General features: G+C 44.5%; 1 protein-coding gene across 3 annotated transcripts in view; it reads left to right on the top strand.

Annotated features, from left to right (window-relative positions):
• The first annotated feature begins 17,058 nt into the window (after positions 1 to 17,058).
• The window catches only part of GLG1 (golgi glycoprotein 1), a 149,275-nt gene continuing 144,719 nt past the window's right edge, over positions 17,059 to 21,614 (top strand). For all 3 annotated transcript variants that reach the window (XM_053906673.1, XM_053906674.1, XM_053906672.1), the window contains exon 1: positions 17,059 to 17,527. In XM_053906673.1, the coding sequence (XP_053762648.1) occupies positions 17,087 to 17,527 (441 nt within the window). In that variant the 5' untranslated portion in view covers positions 17,059 to 17,086. The remainder of the gene's footprint in view (positions 17,528 to 21,614) is intronic.

Raw genomic sequence — 21,614 nt, 5'->3', positions numbered from 1 at the left:
CTAGAACCACCCAGGTCAGGGCTCATCACAGAGGTCAACTGAAGGGGGAAAAACAGTGGTGGAGCTGTGTGTTTGCCCTAGAAAGCAGGGTGCAAGGCTGGCTAAATAAGGAGCCTGGTGTTGGGATGGGATGTGAGGAGGGCTGCCATGGCCATGAACCTCACTAGCCCCTAAAAGTAACACTAGCTTTATCCGTGTATGGCTACAATAAGCAGAAGGGCTCACCTACAGGCTGGACGTGGGCCGAAACTAACAATATCTGGATTTGGTTAAAAGGAAATGTTCTCCTCTGAGAGGAAAACAAAGGAAATTCAGGACTTAGCAGATGATTGGGTCAAAAGACCTGGAGGTTCTGTTCTGTAAGCTAAGCTCTGTGTGAGTTGCCAACAGTTGGGTGGACTGTGAGTTCATGAAAGTGGCGGGCTTGGCAGACCACTTGTTCTTGAAATAAAGGAGGGAATACCTTCCCCGGAATAAAGACCCTGCCGTCTGATTAAAATGCCACCGCTAGGTTAAAGCAGTGTTTCCAGAAGGATCCTGGTCAATTCCTAGGCTTGAGCTATGGTGGGGCTGTGAGATGTTGGTGTGGCTCAATCGTTTCTCTTACACATGGTGTAGAAAATTGGTTGTCACTCAAAAGGTCATATCTGGGGATATGAATCTGGGGCCTTACGAAAAAGACAGTTGGTTGTTAAATTAACCAGGACCACGTAGGAAGGAATGAGGGCCTAACTTAAAGGGTGTCGAGGACAGGAGAGGAGAAATTGCTGCGCAAGCTTAAGCCCTGTGAAGTGCTGACACCTGACTTGTACCCCAGTGGAAACTCTAGAATTAACCATGCCACCAGTTGGCCTCATGAGAATGGTATCCTGTCAAGAGTGACACTGCTTCACTAGGCGAACAATATGCTCCTTCCCTCAGCTCACATGAGTCATTTGCTACCTGAGTCAAGGAAAGGAAACCCACATTATCAGTTGCTAATATTAATGTCTCTGATTAAGACCCTCCCTCCCCCTCAAAAAAGGCATGAAATTCCTTTAGAGTAAGGACCACAGTTTGTGCAACTTGGCAAATTGTTGTAAGGGAGGTAAGGACATCCATACCCTAAAATGCTGGGTTCCTCTCCGGATCTTAGATTCTCAGCCTAGATAATCACTGACATGTCTGGGACAGACAAGTTGAGGTCCCTTAGCTGCATAACTTGGGCATGCCTGGAAGCATGTTATTACATTTTTTTTTTAAGTGTATTTATTTTGAGAGAGACAGTGTGAGTAGGGAAGGGGCAGAGAGAGGGAGAGAAAGAATCCCAAGCAGCCTCCGCACTGTGAGCACAGATCCCAAGGTGGGGCTCAAACTCATGAAACATGAGATCATGACCTGAGCTGCAACCAAGAGTAGCACGCTTAATTGACTGAGCTACCCAAGTGGCCCTGCTTTTACATGTTTCATCCCCTAAGTCCCAATGTTATATGGTACACCTTTTACAGAATTTGCCCAGGTATGGTGGCCATGAAAATGAGCCACTCAGAACTCCCAACAATGGGGAGCATAATTGCTGTTCCAGCTTGTAAACTCTGAAAATCCATAAATGCATCCACAGTAGGGCCACACTTCCCAGGGGTTATTCCAGGCAATGACTGAGGATGGCAGGGACACTGAGGCCCATTTCTAGGAAAGGCTGAACAGTTCAGTCTCAATTCAGTCTAAGTTTCCACCCACACATCTTTCCATCCTTCTCCATTTCACACAGGGTCAGACCTGCATCATGTTTAACGGCTCTTTCACTCACCCAATTTTTCCTACAGATGTTATCCAAAATAATTTTTTTCGCATAGCTAATTCCTCCTCTTTTTTTTTTTTTTAACGTTTATTTTTTAGAGACAGAGTACTAGGAAGGGAAGGGCAGAGAGTGAGGGAGCACAGAATCTGAAGCACGCTCCAGGCTCTGAGCCGTCAGCACAGAGCCGGATGCAAGCCAGAACTCATGAGCCATGAGATCATAACCTGAGCCAAAATCAGATGCTCCACTGACAGAGCCACCCAGGCGCCGCCCCGCTCCTTTTTTTTTTGCTAATTTTTGTATTATGGTATGGTAAAATGCACGGGACACATCTGGGTAGTTCAGTTGGTTAAGCGTCCGGCTTCAGTTCAGGTCATGATCACGGCTCATGAGTTTGAGCCCCACATCAGGCTCTGTGCTGACAGCTCTCAGAGCCTGGGAACTGCTTTGGATTTTGTGTCTCCCTCTCTCTCTGCCCCTCCCCTGCTCGTGCTCTGTCACTCTTTCTCTCAAAAATAAATATTTAAAAAAAATTTTTTTTAATTCTTTAAATCTTATTTAGAGAGAGAGAGAGAGAGTGTAAGTGGGCAGGAACAGAAAGAGGGAGACACAGAATCTGAAGCAGGCTCCAGGCTCTGAGCCATCAGCACAGAGCCCAACGCAGGCCTCAAACCCACCAACCATGAGTTCATGACCTGAGCTGAAGTCAGACGCTTAACCGACTGAGCCACCCAGGCACCCCCCAGAAATTTCTTTTTTAAATGCACATAACACAATATACCATGTTACACATTTTTTTCTTTATTATTATTTTTTTAAGTAAGCTCTGTGCCCATTGTGGAGCTTGAAATCACGACCCTGAGATCAAGAGTTGCATGCTCTACCAACTGAGCCGGTACAGTTCAGTGTATTATGTTCATATTGTTGTGCATCCATGTCCATAATTTCTCATCTTGTAAAACTGAAACTCTATACCCATTAAATAATAACGCCCCATTCTTCCCTCCTGCCACCCCCTGGCACCAACCATTCTACTTTCTCTATTTTACTGCTCTAATTACCTCATATAAATGGAATCATACAATATTTGTCTTTTTGTGACTGACTTATGTCACTTAGCATAACGTCCTCAAGGTTCACCCATGTGGCAAGATATGTTAAAAATTTCCTTCTTAGTGGCACCTGGGTTGCCCAGTTGGTTAAACATCTGACTCTTGATTTCAGCTCAGGTCATGGTCATTAATTTGAGTCCCATGTCTGGCTCTGTACTGACAACGTGGAGCCTGCTTGGGATCCTCTAAACATGGAAAGGAAAGGAGAGGAGAGGAGAGGGGAGGGGAGGGGAGGGGAGGGAGGAAGGAAGGAAGGAAGGAAGGAAGGAAGGAAGGAAGGAGGAAGGAAGGAAGGAAGGAATTTCCCTTCTAAGATGGAATGATATTCTATTGTATAAAATACCACATTTTGCTTATTTATTCTGTCAGTGGGATACTTGGGCTGTGTCCACATTTTAGCCATTACAAGTAATGTTGCTGTGAACGTGGGTGTACAGATATCCCTTTGAGACCCTGCTTTCAGTTTTGTTCACCCAGAAGTGGAATTGCTGGGTTATGGTAATTCTGTTTTTAATTTTTTGAGAAACCACCATACTGTTTTTCCATAGCTGCTGTACTATTTTACATTTCCACCAACTGTGCACAAGGGTTTTAATTTCTCCACATCCTCTCCCACCTTTTTTATTTTCTGTTTTTGTTTTTGTTTTTTTTTTTTTAATTTTTTTTTTAAGTACCCAACACGGGGCTCAAACCCAAGTTCTAAGATCAAGAGTCGCATGCTCTTCCCATTGATCCATCCAGGTGCCCTCATTTTCTGGGATTTTTTTGATGGTAGCCGTCCTATTGAGTGTGAGGTCATGTCTCATTGTAGTTTCGATTTGCATTTCCTTTATGATTAAGGTTATTTTAGTTTTATAAAGAGCTTGAGTGGGGGGAGAGGGGCAGAGGAAGAGAAAGCTAAACAGGCTGCATGATCAGTGCCGAACCTGACACAGGGCTTGATCCCATGACCCTGGGATCATGACCTGAGCCGAAATCAAGAGTCGGATGCTCTCTTGATTTCAGCTCAGATCATGATCTCATAGTCTGTGAGTTCGAGCCCCACATTGGACTCTACGCTGACAGTGCAGAGCCTGCTTGAGATTCCCTCTCTCCCCCTCTCTCTCCGCCCTTACCCCCACTTTCTCTCTCTCTCTCTCTGGGATAGAGAGAGAGGGATAGCTAATTCCCTTTTATTGTCTGCTTCCTGGCAAACATAAACCAATAGAAGCTGTTCTGGGAGTGTTCCAGAAAACAGGTAGTAAGATGGGGACGATGGGACCCCAGAATAATAAAGACCAGACGGTGGTACTTAACTGCAAGCATTGAGGAGACCACAATTACCATTAATGCCACCAAGACTGAAGAGGCAACCGAAGGGTCAATCATCAGGGAGTTGTGGAGAGGGTTAATAAAAGATAGCATCCCTAGGGGCAAAATAGACGCAATCAACAAGGGTGATTTTTAACATCCATTACCAAAAAAGTCCATAGAAATGGAAGAGCGGGGCACTAAGGGTGGCCATCTCCAGTAAGTCATGTTCCCGTGCCCAGTTTCTAGACCTGAGCCAATTTTCAGATCCAGAACAAATCAATGGATGAATAAGTAGCTGGGAGCTTACAAACAAAGATCCTGCAACACCAGGGAAGATGTATACCACCACAGTGATTTCCTCAGTCCTTCCCCCAGAGAGATTCATGGCCATTTACTTGGGTGACTGGATACTGGTGAAAGGGAAATAACCAAATATTTTGAGGACCATTGGACACTCGATCTGAGTTGACCCTCAGAGACCAAAAGTATCATTAGCCCCCTGGCCTCTGGGGGCCAGTAATAAATGGGATCCTAGCTAAGGTATGGTTCATAGGGGCCCCTCTTTGTCCAGCGATCATTTCCCAGTCCCAAATATATAACTGGAAATGATCTAGAATAATGCCACATTGCGTTTCTGGCCTGTGGGATAAGAATTATAACCGTAAAAAACAGATGTAAGCCTTGGAAACTGCTCTCCACCACTGGCCAAAACAGTAAATTAAAAGCATTGTTTTATTGGGGGATGAAGGATGGTGGAGATTAGTGCCACCATTAAAGACATGAAGGATACAAGTGTGACCCTGAAAGATGACGGAGAATGAAAAATATTCCCAACAAATGGAATTGCAAGCTGTGCCCTTGGCTTTCCACTTTGTATGGAAGGGCAAGTGGTCTAAGGTGAGATTATGTACAGGTTCCTGGGCAGGTTCCAGTGGACTGGTGGATGTAGATGAACTATATGGAAGAAGGTACAACATATGATTTTTTTGATATGCCAATGTGCACCAGAAAGCCTCCACCATAGAAGAAACACAAACAACCAAGTAGGCAAAATGACTAGGTCAATCGACATTAGCCCGTGTTCAGTCCTTGCAGACTTGACATGCTGGGCCCGTGAACAGAGTGGCCATGGTGACAGAGATGGAGGCTACATATGGACCCAAAGTCCATACGGGAGAATGGGCTCCCGCTTACCAAGGCTGCCTCTGAACGTCCACCCTGTCAGCGATAGAGACCGACACTGCGTCTCTGATATGCACTATTCCTAGAGAAGATCAAGCAGCTATGTGGTGTTAAGTCTGCTACAAAGTGCTCCTTCCTTCCGAGAAGGCCCAAAATTCATCCTTGTAGGGCTATTCTGGATATGGATTTGCCTTTCTTGCTCTCAGAGCGTCAGTCAGCAAAACGCCTAATTGAGGCACAGATTACCACACGGCATAACACCTCACCCAGGGGACTCAATTTACAGTGAACTCACCACCCAGGGTTGCGGAAGGGGGCCCATGACCATGGTATCTGCTGTTCATATCATATACTACATTCTCCAGAAGCAGCCAGCTAATAGAACACTGGTAATGACCTTCTAAAAGCACAGCTGAAGCACTAGCTCAGAAACAACACTCAAAGCATGGGGTGCCATTCTTCAGGGTGCAGTACTAAATAAGAGACCTCCATATGCTGCTGAATCCCTAGTAGGAGGAATACATGGGTCCAGGAACCAATGTGGGGAACAGGAGTGACCCCACTTACCATCACTCTCAATGACCAGGGTGATTTTGTGCTTCCCATCCCAACAACTCTGGGCTCCATATGGTTGAAGTCCTGTGTCTCTACAGGGGGTGCACCTTGCCAGAGGACACAGCAAAGGTCCTCCTGAGCTACAAGTTATGACTGCTACTTTGGGACCTTGTGCCCAGGGACCAGTAGATATAAAATGGTGGCAGAAACTAACCCTGATCAATAGGAGGAAGTAGGGCTGCTTGTACATGGTGGGGGGGCGGGCAGGAGGGAATACCCAGGTGGTCTGCTTGGGTGCCTTCTGGTTCTCCGTTGCCCCTCTGTAAGTATAAACAGATATGTGCAACAATACCGCACCAGACTGAGAAGGGTACAATGACCAAGAATTCAGACACTACCACCACCAGCAACCCCGGAATGAAGTCTTGGGTCACACTACCAAGTAATCCACCGAGACGTCTAGCTGCTCGTTGAGGGTAATAGAAATTCAGAATGGAGAAAAGTGAATACATCGCAGCCCTGAGACAACTTGCAGCAGTAGATGGTAGTTTATCTCGCTGATGTCCCTCATCTGAGTTCTTACCTCAGAAAAAGAGATCCGTGGAAACTATGGAGTAGCTGTTCACCACACTAATGGAGAGAAAGAACTCTGCGGGGTCCAAAGGGTGGAGTATGGTGGTCATGAAAACTTGCCTCTCAGATCTCCAATGGTGGGAGCTCAGTTGACCGACAGACTGATAGTGCTCTGAAATCCATCACCGCGTTCACGCTGAGGCCACATTCCCCAAGGGCTACTCCTAGCCGATGACTGAGTGTGGCAGAGGTGCTAAAGTGGGCTCATTCCTGGGAAGGTTTCATCCTCATGAATCTCTTCCATGGCTCATCCTGTCTGGAGACTTCTTCTTCTCCTTCTCCTCCTTCTCTCCTTTCTCCTCCTCCTTCTCCTCCTTCTTTTTAATTTTACTTATTTAAGCAATCTCGACACCTAGCATGGGGCTCGAACTCACAACCCCACGATCAACAGTCACAAACTCTTTTGGCCGAGCCAGCCAGGCACCCTTGGAGATCGCTTCTCAGAGAACCCAGAATAACCCACCAGAAGGCAAATGGTGGAGTAGATAATGAAATGGCTGTGCTAAACCACAGGGCCATCCCCAAGGCAGGAAATAAGAGGTGCTCAGAAAATAAGTGCTATATAAATGAATATAAAAATGACATGTTGACAAGGGGTTAATCTTCCCAGGGAGGCTTCAAAAACGTTGCAACCTTTTGAGAGGAGTGTTGAGGAATAAGAAAAAAAGTTTCAGGATGAAAGTGTTAGAACTCCACGGGTCAGTGTGACTTCTCTTTGATCCTGAAACCTTGGATATGGCAAAGGTCAGGCAGTTGCCTGAGGAGAGGGAGGCCACCAGAGCAGCCCTATACCACAGTACCGGTTACTGAGGACCCGCGGGGATCAGTGCCAACTTAGTTGGAAAAGGCACACTCCTGGACACCGTAATCAGACACGTCTGCAAATCGCTCCAGTGACTGAGCTGCACGGCCAAGTTTGGGGAAGTGGCGCTGAACTGTGGAAGCCGCCACAGCCCTCCAGTCAGAAGACTATAGGAAGGGGTGGGCGACTGATCTACCCAATCACCTCTTTTCACCTTGTTTGCCCAAACAGCAGATGACAGAGCAACTGGAGGGTTTCAGGCACTTAGGACCCTTTCAGGCATCCAGCGGTAGGAGAAGCAGCTTGGCCATTCAGTAAGTCCTCACCGATTGCCCTCTGGGTGCCCAACACCACACCGAGCACTATGGGGGTGGTTGTGACGTGTTTAAGACTCTACCTTTACTAGCTCTTGCTTGGCGATCAACTCACACCCCTGCTGAAAACCTCCAAGGGCTTCCCGTTGCCCTTATATTCTTTTTCCCATTGCGCTTAAATTTAAGTGGATTTATTATTTTTTTAAATGTTTATTTAAAAAAATTTTTTTAACGTTTATTTATTATTGGGACACAGAGAGAGACAGAGCATGAGCATGGGAGGGGCAGAGAGAGGAGGAGATACAGAATCCAAAGTAAGCTCCAGGCTCTGAGCCGTTAGCACAGAGCCCAACTTGGGGCTCCAACTCACAAGCCTTGAGATAGTGACCTGAGCCGAAGTCGGACACTTAATTGACTGAGCCACCCAGGTGCCCCAATGTTTATTTTTAAGAGAGAGAGACAGAGTGTGAGCCAGGGCGGGGCAGAGACAGACAGAGACAGAATCCAAAGCAGGCTCCAGGCTCTGAGCTGTCAGCACAGAGCCCCACACAGGGCTCGAACCCATGACCCATGAGATCATGACCTGAGCCAAAGTCTGATGTTTAACCAACTGAGCCACCCAGGCACCCCAAACATGTGATTAACCTAAGCGAAGACAGTGCAGAGCCTGCTTGGGATTCTCTTTCTCTCCCTCTCTCTCTGCCCCTTCCCCCACTCACTCTTTCTCTCTCTCAAAAAAACAAACTTAAAAAATCACATTTTTTAAAAAAATTTTTAATGCTTTTCTTTATTTTTGAGACAGAGAGAGACAGAGCATGAGCAGGGAAGGGGAAGAGAGAGAGGGAGACACAGAATCTGAAGCGGGCCCCAGGCTCTGAGCTGTCAGCACAGAGCCCGACGCAGGGCTCGAACTCTTGGAGTGTGAGATCATGACCTGAGCAGAAGTCGGATGCTCAACCGACTGAGCCACCCAGGTGCCCCAAAAAATCACATTTTAAAAAAAATTCCAGGGTTTATTCCATCCCTGATTATACACTATGGGAGTCATACATTCCACTATCACACCTGTTATAAATCCCTCACTATTGTTGCTTAAACTCATATTCATTGTCCACATATTTATTCTGTCAGTGCTCTTTATTCCCTCCCGCAGTCCTAGGCTTCCATCTGGGGTCATTTTCTTTCAGCCTAGACTAGCGCAGGTTTGCTAGAAACGAGTTATCTCACTATCTGAGCTTCAGTTTTCGGAAAGTATCTTCACTTAAACTTTTTTAAGTGGATCCAATTGTATTCAAATGTTTTTATTGAGATAAAACTCACACAATATAAAATTCACTACTTTAACCATTTTTAAGTAAGCCATTCAGTGTTTTTTAGTATATTCACAAAGTCATGCAACTATCACCACTATCTGAATCCAGAATATTTCCATCACCCCCAAAGGAGAAACTCTGTACTTTTTAATTCTCCCTCCCACCTCCCCCCACCCCATCTCCTGGAAACCATTAATCTACTTTTTTGTCTTTATGGATTTGCCTATTCTGGATATTTCATATAAATGCAGTCATACGACGGATGACCTTTTGTGTCTGGCTCTTTCATTTAGCATTATATTTTCTTTTTTTTTAATCTTTATTTATTTTTGAGAGAGAGACAGAGTGTGAGCAGGGGAGGAGCAGAGAGAGAGGGAGACACAGAATCCGAAGGAGGCTCCAGGTGCTGAGCTTTCAGCACAGAGCCTGACACGGCGCTCAAACTCATGAACCGTGAGATCGTGACCTAAGCCAAAGTCGGATGCTCAACCAACTGAGCCACCCGGGTGCCTCTAGCATTACATTTTCAAGGTTCATTCATGTTTTAGCATGGATCAGTACTTCATTCCTTTCTATGGCAGAATAATATTTCATTGTATGAATATACCACATTTTATTTATCCACGCATCATTTCATGAACGTTTGGGTTGTTTCCACTTTTTGGCTTTTATGCATAATCCTTCCATGAACATTTATGTTCTTGTGTCAACACATGTTTTCAGTTCTCTTGGGTATATACCTAGGGATGGAATTGCTGGGTCATATGGCAACCCTACGTGTAACTTTTTGAGAAACCGCCTAACAATTTCCCATGGTGGCTGCACCATTTTACATGCCTGCAAGCAATATATGATGATTCTAATTTCTCCATATCCTGTTCAACACTTGTTATCTGGGTTTGGTTTTTTTTTTTTTGGTCTTTTTCTTTTTTATTATAGTCATCCTAGTGGGTGTGAAGTGGAATCTGGTTGTGATTTTGATTTATATTTCCCTAACGACTAATGATGTTGAACATCTTTTCATGTGCTTATTGCCTTCTGTATATCTTCTTTGGAGAAATGACTATTCAGATCTCTTGCCCACTTTACAACTGGATTATTTGTGTTTTTATTATTGAGTTATAAAGATTCTACACATATTCTGGATACTACATATATACTTTGTAAATATTTTCTCCCGGTTCTGTCGGCTGTCTTTTCACCTTGATAGCGTCCTTGATGCACAAAGGGTTTACGTTTTGAGGAAATCCAACTGTTGAGGAAATCCATCTGTTCTCTTTCGTTGCTTGTGCTTTGGATGTCATATTTAATTTACCTTCATTTATGAAGTCCATGTTCTCTGGGTGTACAATTCCAGGTTAGCAATAATTTGTGGGTTTTTTTTTTTTCTTTCGGTATTTAAAGTATGTCATTTTGCTTTCTGGCTTCCATAGTTTCTAGTGAAAAGTCAGATATTAGTGTTAGTGCTACTTTGAAGATAATATGTCTTCATCCGCTTCTAAGATTTTTTCTTTCTTTTTGATTTTCAGCAGTTTCATGATGATGTACTAAGATGTGGTTTTCTTTGTGTTTAACTGCTTAGGGTTCATGGAACTTCTTGAATCCAAAGGTTGATACCTGTCATCAGTTTGGGAAAATTCAAAGCATGTCTCTTCAGATATTGAGCTGTGCCACTGCCTTTCCCCTCTCCTCTTGGGATTCTAGTTATATAGATGTTAGAACTTAAAAAAAATTTTTTTTTAACGTTTATTTATTATTGAGAGATAGAGAGACATCTATCTCACAGAGCATGAGCATAGGAGAGGCAGAGAGACAGGGAGACAGAATCTGAAGCAGGCTCCAGGCTCTGAGCTGTCAGCACAAGCCCAACGCGGGGCTTGAACTCACAAACTGCGAGATGATGACCTGAGCCGAAGTCAGATGCTTAACTGACTGAGCCACCCAGGTACCCCAGAACTTTTTTTTTTTAACATTTATTTATTTTTGAGAGGCAGAGACAGAGCATGACCGGGGGAGGGGCAGAGAGAAATAGGTTGACACAGAATCCGAAGCAGGCTCCAGGTTCCGAGCTGTCAGCACAGAGCCCTATGTGGGGGTCAAACCCACGAACCATGAGATCATGACCTGAGCCAAAGTCGGATGCTTAACCAACTGAGCCACCCAGGCGCCCCTAGATGTTAGAACTTTTGACTGTGTCCCATGTATCTCTTCCACTCTGTCCTTTTTAAAAATCTTTTTATTCTTTCTGTGCTTCCTTTTGGATATTTTCTATTGACCTGTTTCCCTCCAATAATTCTGTGTCTGCCATATAGACTGTTTGTGTCCCCTCCCCAACTATGAAATCCTAACTTCATAGTTTCTACTGAAAAGTCAGATATTAACGTTACCGCTCCTTTGAAAACGATGTGTCTTTGTTTTTAAGAGTTTTTTCTTTCTGGGCGCTAGGGTGGCTCAGTTGGTTGAGCATCTGGCTTTGGGTCAGGTCATGATCTCACAGTTAGTGAGCCCAAGCCCTGTGTCCCATTGGGCCCGGTGCTAGCAGTGCAGAGCCTGTCTGGGTTTCTTGCTCTCTCTTTCTCTCTGCCCCTCCCCAGCTTGTGCTCTATCAGGTGTGAATGAATAAACTTAAAAAACTTAAAATTTAAAAACAAAAAACAAAAACCATTAAACATTGTTTTTCTTTCTCTTTGATTTTCATGAGGGTACACAGAGTTCTCATGAATGGGAACAGTGTCTTAGAAGAGACCCCAGAGAGCTCCCTAGCGCCTTTATGCCGAGTGAGGTTTATAGCAAGAAGATGGGGCTGTCCGTGAACCAGGAAGTGGGCTCTCGCCAGGCACGAAATCTGCCAGCACCTGGATCCTGGACTCGCAGCATCCAGAACTGTGAGAAATAAATTTCTATTGTTTTAAGCCACCCAGTCTATGGTACTGTGTTACAGCAGCCCAAACAGACTAAGGCACTGATGTTAAAATCATCTAAGGAAATTTAATTCAGTTCTAGAACGTCCATTTGATTATTTGTAGAGAATCCAATTTTCTGTTGAAATGCTCTCTTTGTCATCTATTTTACCTTCTCTTTCTCTTAAGATTTTTAAAAAAATAATCTCTGCACCCAAGGTGGGGCTCGAACTCACAACCCTGAGATCAAGGGTCACACATTCCACTGACTGAGCCTGCCAGGCGCCCCTGTTTTATCTTTTATTTTCTCTATTAGTCACAACTATTTTAAAGTCCTTATCTGATTAAATCGAATATCTGAATCATAGGGAGTTTGCTTTTGTTGACTTTTTTGTTCTTTTGGTTTTGGTTATTTAGTTCAGTTTTGCTTTGTTTTTAGCATGCCCCATAAGTTTTGATCCAGTGCTGGATCATGCAGATTAAAAATTGTAGAGGCAGGGCACCTGGGTAGCTCAGTCAGTTAAGCACCGACTTTGGCTCAGTTCATGATGTCACGGTTTTTGAGTTGGAGCCTCTCGCATTGCGCTCTCTGCTGTCAGCAAGAGCCCGCTTTGGATCCTCTGTCCCCCTTTCTCTGCCACACCCCCACACGTGTGTGTGTTCTTTCTCTCAAATAAATAAACATTTAAAAACATCTTAAAATAAAAATTAATAAAAGTTGTAGAGGCTTTCGATGATGTTATCTGTCTCCAGAAGGATTATGTTTTCTTCTTACCGAGTACTGGTGGGTCACTTAGACCCCACGGAGGCATGTTTTTATTAGGGTTGAACTATTGTAATTTTGCCTTTTCTTCCGGGCCAGTATCCTCACTCCTCGAGTGTTGTCCTTTCTCCTGGGGTGTGGCCTTTGTTCCCAGGGTGTAACCCTTCCAGTTTAAAGCCTGAGGTGTTTACCAAGGCCTCTGTGGGTCAGCCGGCTTTAAACTCTAACTTGTATTTCTTTCTTTAGCACACATGAGGCTCCTGAAAAAGCTCTCAGTTTATTGCTTTCTCAGCTATTGTTTGCTTCTGAGTTTGCGGAGTCTCACTCTGTGCTTGCACAGCTTAGGAGTCAGCCAGAGACTTGAGAGAAATGTATTTGCAGATTTTTGGCTCTTTCTCTGTGGTTTTCTTCTCTCCAGTATTTTGACCCTTAAGCCCCAGCCACACTGGGTGCTTTGAACTTGTACCTGTGTATTTTCAGCCCTATGAGATTGCTGCTTTCTGTATGGGCTCACTTCTTTTGAGCCACAATTTGGATAGTACAACTCTGAAAAAAATCTGGGCTATGGAATTCCCTTTTCTCAAAGATTGTAGACCTTCATTTCCTGATTGCATCTGTTATTTCTTTTAAAAACAATTTTTTTTAATGTTTATTTTTGAGAGAGAGAGAGACAGAGAGAGACAGAGCTCGAGCATGGGAGGGGCAAAGAGAGGGAGACAGAATCTGAAGCAGGCTCTGGGCTCTGAGCTGTCAGCACAGAGCCTGACGCGGGGCTCGAACCCACGGACCGTGAGATCATGACCTGAGCCGAAGTCGGGCACTTAACTGACTGAGCCACCCAGGCGCCCCTTCAAAGACATTTTAAACTTTTTTTTTTTAAGTTTATTTATTTTTTATTTTTTTTAAATTTTCTTATTTTTTTAAGTTTATTTATTTATTTTGAGAGAGAGCACAAGCAGGGGAGGGGCAGAGAGAGAGGGAGAGACAGAATCCCAAGCAGGCTCCATGCTATCAGTGCAGAGCCTGATGTGGGGCTTGAACTCACGAACCATGAGATCATGACCTGAGCCGAGATCAAGAGTCGGACGCTTAACTGACTGTGCCACCCAGGTGCCCCTTTAAGTTTACTTTTATTCATTTTGAGAGAGACAGACAGACAGCAAGCAGGGGAGAGGGAGAGAGAGAGAGGGAGGCGGAATACCAAACAGGCTCCACACTGTCAGGCAGACCCCATTGCCAGTCTCGAACTCATGGATCGTGAGATCACAGCCTGAGCTGAAATCAAGAGCCGGTCATTTAACCAAGTGAGCCACCCAGGTGCCATTCAAAAATATTTTATGTATGTTGTCTAGCTTTTATGATTTTCTTTCAGTGGGAATACAAACTCTTTGTTTGGAATCAGAATCCTCCCCAATTACATGGATATATAGGGTCTACAGGGCCCTCCATGATCTGCCTCTGACCAGTTCTCTGACTCCTTCCTCTATTCTCTTCTTTCCTCATTTCAAGTTAGCCATATACGTCTTTATTTTGAAAGCTTATTCCCATGCCAGGGTCTTCAACTTGTTACTCTCTGCTTTTGAACATTTTTGCCGTGGTCTAAATGTTTGTGTCTGCCCTAAACTTATATGCGGAAATACTGATAGCCAATGTGATTATATTAGGAGATAGGCCTTTTGGAGGTGCTTAGGTCGCGAGAGGAGAGCTCTCATGAATGGGATTAGTGTTCTTATCAAGAACCCCAGAGAACTCCCTAGCTCCTTCCACTGTATGAGAACATGGCGAGAAGTGAGCAGTCTGCAACCCAGAAGAGGCTTCCCCAGAACCTGGCCATGCTAGCCCTCTGATCTTGGACTTCCCACCTCCAGAACTGTGAGAAACAAATGTCTATTGTTTATAAGCCACCCGGTCTGTGATATTTTGTTATAGCAGCCTGAGTAGGCTAAGCCAACTTGAGATCCAGATGTTTTACGTGGTTGGCATCTGTATGCCAACTGGCTCTTAGTTCAGTTATCACTCAGAAAGCCTTTCCCCACCTGCCTTTCTATAAAAACCCTCCCTGCCTCAGCCACCGCACATACCTTTTATTTTCTTCAGAGCACTTAAACCATCTGAAATGATCTTGCTCTGTTTATTGTCTTACTGTTTATCTCAGCCAGTTTTTGAGCAATGCCTGGCATAAACAAAACAAAACAAAACAACCCAAACTCAACCTATACATATTGAGTGCATCAAGGAAGTGAGGAACAAGAAACAAAAGGTACAATAAAGGGTAAACTGAATTCAGAGTTTGTGATAGGGACAGTCTATTTTGTACTGAAAAGTCACTGAGGTCAGGAGACCCAGGTTAGGTCAACCCTCTTCCCACTGGCTCAGGGGTTTGTGCCTTATATAAAGTCTAGACTTGCCTAACACAGTCTGGGCTGGCCAGGTTCCCAGATTTCTCTGGGTTTCTCGCTTCTTGGTCATTGTGATTTCAAGATCAGCACATACACTCCTCCCTATCTTCAGAGGCAATCTGTGGCTGGGTATGGGGTTTCCTCAGTAAGGCTGAGAGATAGGCAACTGCTGGCTTCTTTTAACAGACTGTCAATTGCTAGCCTTAAACTATTTATCTTTTAAGTTTTTAAAAAAGTTTTATTTATTTAAGTAATCTTTACATGCAATGTGGGGCTCAAACTCATGACTTTGCGATTAAGAGTCACAAGCTCTTCTGACTGAATAAGCCAGGTGCCCCTAGCCTTAAATTAGTTTAAAATAATCTCCCACTTGTCTGAGTGCAATGCAGACCCATTACTGAAAATTAACGGCCCTTAGTGACTTTTTAAGAACTTCCGATGACTCCAGCCTGCTGACAACTTACCTATGCCATGTATCTCTTCATGAATATGTACATTTATGTGGCTTACCCTGGGCTGACTTAGTCAATGCTGAAGTTCGGCAGCAGCCTCAGGACCATTTTATGGCATCAGCAGGGGTGAGTGTTGCCAGAGAGGCCAACACACCCTCATTCCCAGTGATAGAGGCCTGCTGTCAGCCAAAGTGGGCAGTTTGTACCCCCAGAACATTCTCAATCTCAGGGGATCCTTATGGGTTCCCTGAGTCCACCTGGCTTTTTAGACTAGTTATGTCTGATCTGATCTTCACTGCCCATTCCTCTGTGCTATTCCTCAGTTGAATTAGAATCCAACCCAGGCCTGATACAAGGCTCAAATGACACAATGGGTGTGTAGACCTTTGAGAAGGTATCCTATCTCTTAAGGACATATCCTATCTCTTAAGGAGAGGGAGGGACACCAGTGTGAAGTCAATCAACCATTCCCTAAAGTGCCCAAGATGCTGCTTTCGGGTAAGCACAGTTCACCCTGAGCAACTTGAGGCCTCAAAGATCTTTTTTCTTCTCCTCCTTTATTATTACTTTTTAAAAAATGTTTATTTTTGAGGCAGAGAGAGAGAGAGAGAGAGAGAGCGGGCAGGGGAGGGGCAGAGAGAAAGAGATACAGAATTTGAAGCAGGCTCCAGGCTCCCTGTTGTCAGCACAAAGCCACACATGGGGCTCAAACCCATGAACCTTGAGATCATGACCTGAGCCAAAGTTGGATGCTTAACCAACTGAGCCACCCAGGCGGCCCTTCTCCTCCTTTAAACAGGAGGTTAAGTTCTAGTCTACAGTCTGGACTCAGGCGCAAAAGTCTTCCCAGCTTATTCATAGTATTGGCTATAACTTTTTGAATTCTATATTGTGGGCCAGGCACTTTCCTTATTATTATTTCTAAACTTCACAATTATACTTTACGTTAGAGCTCCTCCTCTTCTTCATGGGACGAGAAGAATAAGGCTCAGAAGTTAAAGGGCTTTCCTAGTCTTCAGAGCAGCAAAGATTATAACCGGGTCTTTCCTTAACTCGGAACCTGTGCTCCTAACCGGGGCTCCTACCCCTTATCCAATGCTGCCTTCTTCCCTGGGTAAGAAAGGTTCTGAGGCAGGTGGAAGGCAGCACGGAGAGATGCAAGAAGAGACTCTCAGGTTTCGGAATACACCTGATCGTGTAAAGTTCACGTCTACACACAAAGTTTTTTGTTTTTGTTTTCCCCCCACCTACCCCCGTCACTGAACAGGCGACATACTCTACCGGCCATCTTGGTTGTGGCAATCCCAATTCCTTTTTATTCTCCTGTGACGACAACGAAGGGAATTATTCATAGCCGCCCTGCCCAGGCTTTTTAAGGAACTCCAGCAATTTCCCCGGCAAAGAGCCTCTAAGGCCCAGGGCGTGGGCCGTTTCAAGCGCAGCCTCCTCCGGGGCTCTGCTCTCAGTACCCCAGTCGGCGCCAGCAGAGGAGGGGCTCGGGTGGGCCCCACAGGGCCCCGCCCGCGCCCCGCCCCCTCATTTAAATACGCGGCGCCGGCGGGTGCGTCGAGCTCGCCGCGGACCCAAGATGGCGGCGTGTGGACGTGTACGGAGGATGTTCCGCTTGTCGGCGGCGCTGCAGCTGCTGCTGCTCGCGGCGGCCGGGGCCCAGAAACTCCCGGGCCAGGGCGGCCACGGCCAGGGCCAGGGCCCGGGGGCCAACTTTCCGTCCTTTGTAGGGCAGACTGGAGGAGGCGGGCAGGCGGGTCAGTCGCTGCTCCAGATGCCTCAGTCATCTCAGCTCCAGCACCAGCAGCAGCCACCGCAGCAACCGCCTCAGCCGCCGCAGCCGCCTTTCCCGGCGGGTGGGCCTCCGGCCCGGCGGGGCGGAGCGGGGCCCGGCGGGGCTGGCGGGGGCTGGAAGCTAGCGGAGGAAGAGTCCTGCAGGGAGGACGTGACCCGTGTGTGTCCCAAGCACACCTGGAGCAACAACCTGGCGGTGCTCGAGTGCCTGCAGGACGTGAGGGAGGTAAGGAGGAGGCGGGACGGAGCCGGGAGGGCCAGGCCTGGTGCGGGCCTGAGGGTGTTGCCGGCCTTGGAAGCCGCTGACGCCGGTGCGCTGCTTCTCTCTCTTCCTCCGTGCTGCACTCGCTCCTTCCCTCCCCGTCCCTAGCTAGCTCCCCGGCGCATTCCGAGAAGAGGACCCCACCCCCACTCCCCATTCCCTCGCCGGGGCGGGGGTCTGGGAGTCAGACCCTGGCTCCTGGCCGCTATCTGCGAAGGCCCAGAGCGTGTTTATGTTTGCTTCGGTCTTTTGTGTGATGCTCTAAGCACAGTAGCTCCTCGCCGAAGACCGGCTTAGAATTTTCCTATGTGTTTCGACTTGGACAATTTGTAGCAGCCGTTTTAAACATGAAAAAAAAAATGGTTGTCGTACTTAAGCCGTTAAGAAACGCTCTTCTGTTTATTGGCAGTAGGTAAGGTTTGTTTAGGTAGCTCGGGTTCTGTTCTGATGTGTATTGTAGTCCAAACATCGAATTTACTGTCTTTACCCTATTCTTTTCTAATTCGCAAATTCTTACTATGAATACGCGCTGAAACTAATGTATGCCTTTTATTTTCTTAATTTCTTTTGGTCAATTTGTAGTGCATCTCAAGTTTAAGCTGTTACTCCAAGTAATTTAGAGTCCCAAAGCTTGAAAAGTTGGGACAGCAGTCGAAGCTGTAATACCTATACAGTATTTGTGATTGGGTTGTGGGATCTTGCCTTTCTGACGTCTGAATATGATTTTAACAGGACCTCTTAATGAGATCTAGATTTGATATTCTTTAATGTGATTCAGTTAAGTGACACAGAGAATGTCCTTTCTAGATTTAATGCTGCAGAATATTTGACAACTATCAAAGTGTCGGAGCAAATCTGGTAGGGGTTTGTTTTGTTTTAAGGTTTAGGTGTATAGAATTAGGCCCAAAGGTTGACAAATAGAATGAAACTGCTCTTGATAACAGTTTTATTTGGGGAATTGTATCATCAGAATTGTCTGGGGTGTTCATGATCATGGGAAGACCCCTGGTTTGTAGAAAATTGCTAGCTTTGGCAGTACACCCCTACCCCCATCCCAGTGTGGTATCTGCTTTATCTAGTATTCTATACAGAGTAGTTCACAAGAGGAAAAGACATACATAATCAGAAGACAGAAAGGAAGTTTCCAGAGCCAACAGAAATGTGGGGCCGCAGATGACTTCTCATCTACAGCTTGAAGACTAGAAGGATAATCCATTGCTATTCCTTGTTTTTCAGCTACTTCTCTTGTAGATACAGCTAAGATTCTTAACTGTCAGGCTTTTTGGAATTTTCTGTTTGGTCTCTGAGGGTATATAATAGATGTTGTTCCCTCAAAGTAGGACCCTGATATTGGTGACTGAACACTTTGTTAGTGGTTGTGGCAGAAACAGGATGTTATCAGGGAAAGTAGCAAAAAGTGGCCCATGCAGGGAGTACATGTCTCTTTCTTTGTGTGCATTAGGGGTGTTTGGAAACCTCCACTTATGGGAGCTGGCTTCCTTTGTCATGCATGTAGAAGTGTGTAGCAGCATATGTAATCCATAAATAACTTAGATTTGGCCACTTTTTGGAGTGTGTTTAATTTTGTGGACACTGTCTTGCATTACTTAGTGTAAAGAACCTGGCTTGAAGATGTAGTCTTTGATCCACATTGACTGTGAGATTCTCAGCAAAGATATTTTTCAGTAACTATGTTTTTGTTTTTTTTTTTTTTTCCTTTATGGGGATGATATATAAACTCCTTGAGGGTAGTTAGTAGCTCCTGTATTTCCTTTGTAACTTTCCAGAGTACCTAATTCATTGCTGAGACTTAGTAAATATTGCCGACTGATTGAGGATGAATAAACTAACGGAGTCAGTTTTAGCTCCAGAGGAAGAAAGAAAAGGTGTCATGTAGTTTGGAGGTGGGGTATTTTGGAGAGCAGGGCTTTCCAAACTTCCAATTTAATTAATTTTCCTATAATTTTATAAACTTAAAAGTTGAAAGAAGAGTACCATGAATGACTGTTATTTCTCAGGAGTTGAAACCTTTTTTTTTTTTTTTTCTTCTGTTTTAAGTAGGCTCCACATCCAAAGTGGGGCTTGAACTCACAATCCTGAGATCAAGAGTTGCACGCTCTACAGACTGAGCCAGCCAAGCATCTGGAGGTGGAACTATTTTGAAACTACTTTTTCTTCCTTTAAAGACGGCAGAAGGAAGTTTTAACACACTTAGTTTGAGAATTAGTTAAATCTCATTTATATGTTTGAAAGAGTATATCTGAATTAAAGAAATAAACTGCCTAGGCACATTTGAAGTGAAATTATGGAATATGTTTTGTCTTTGCCTTTTGGTAAGTGGGACTGTTTGATAGGGAAGTTGACATAATGTGCTTCTTTATCCCTTTGGATACAAATTTGGAGAAGATTGTTCTCTGTGTACTTGCTATGAAAATTATGAAAAGGCAAAGCGTGTGAGTATTTAAATGGTAGTATGGTAGGGTTGCCTAGGTGGCCCAGTCGGTTGAGCATCTGACTCTTGATTTTGGCACAGGTCATGATCCCAAGGTTGTGGAATTGAGTCCTGTGTCAGGCTCCGTGCCCTCTCTCTCTGCGTCTTCCCCACTCTTGTTCGCTCTCTCTCAAAATAAATAAATAAAACATAACAAAATAATAATAATAAATGTTAGTATAGTAAACATTTTTATTTTGAAAAATGTTGTTTTTAATGTTTATTTATTTTTGAGACAGAGAGAGACAGATCGTGAATGGGGGAGGGTCAGAGAGAGAGGGAGACACAGAATCTGAAATAGGCTCCAGGCTCTGAGGTGTCAGCACAGAGCCCGATGTGGGGCTCGAACTCACACACCGCGAGATCATGACCTGAGCCAAAGTTGGAAGCTCAACTGAGTGAGCCACCCAGGCGCCCCAGTAAACGTTTTTATTTTGAAACAAGATTGGAGTATATAGTGTTAAGTCTTAAGTTCAGATATTTTAAGGTTGTACTGTAGTGTAGTGTTCAAAGTTTTATAGTAATTAACTTACAAAAGTTATTTGCAGGTATTTATGGTTACCTTTAAATAATTTCAACTGATACTTTCAGTTTATTTAATGCATCATGTGCCAACAAATTAAAAATCTATGTGTAAAGTATAGTAAATTTGCAAATGGGCTATAGTTCACAGCTTTTCCTCACTTTGCCCATTATTTTGAAGGTTATGTGTTATGTGAGGGATTTTTTTTAATCCTTTCAGATGAATCATGCTTTTTAAAAAAAAATTTTTTTTAATGTTTATTTTTGAGAGAGAGACAGTGTGAGCGAGGTAGGGGCAGAGAGAGAGAGGGAGACACAGAGTTGCAGCAGGCTCCAGGCTCTGAGCTGTCAGCACAGAGCCTGACGTGGGGCTTAGACTCACAGACTGCTAGATCATGACCTGAGCCGAAGTTGGATCAGCTGCCCCAGATGAGTCCTGCTTTTTAAAAGGTCAAGGATAGGGGCACCTGGGTGGTTCAGTCAGTTAAGTGTTCTAATCTTGACTTTGGCTCAGGTCATGGTCTCACAGTTTGTGATTTCAGACTCTGCACTGACAGTGTGGAGCCTGCTTGGGATTCTTTCTGTCTCTCTCTCTGCTCCTCCCCTGCATGCTCTCCATCTCTCTCTCAAAATAAAAATACATAAATAAACAAACAAACTTTAAAAGGTCAAGTATACCCGATGGGTGCACTATTAAATAATAGATGTAAGAGTAGTAATGGTAGTATAGTAATCCTAGTTATTTTTATATACATATACATATGTATATGTGTATACATTCATGTATATTTACATACTTGTTTATACATATAGAACTAATGGTAGTTCTAGTCATTAAAAAAATATAACAAGGATGTATAAAGGGGAAAAAGGAAAAAATATACTGTAGGCTATTCTACCAGGTGGAGGAATAATAATACCAAAGAAAGAGAAGATACTGCTGTTTAGTTAGTATTTAATAAAGAGATAAAACATGCTTTGTATTGAGAGTAATTTTAAGATACTTTATTTTGGCTGAAATGACCAGTATTATCTTGT

This window comes from Panthera pardus, unplaced genomic scaffold (assembly GCF_024362965.1).
Source record: "Panthera pardus isolate Hobbes unplaced genomic scaffold, ASM2436296v1 HiC_scaffold_19, whole genome shotgun sequence".
NCBI lineage: Eukaryota > Metazoa > Chordata > Mammalia > Carnivora > Felidae > Panthera > Panthera pardus.
Note: the sequence above shows the minus strand (reverse complement) of the source record. Positions and strands in the feature narration are given on the sequence as shown.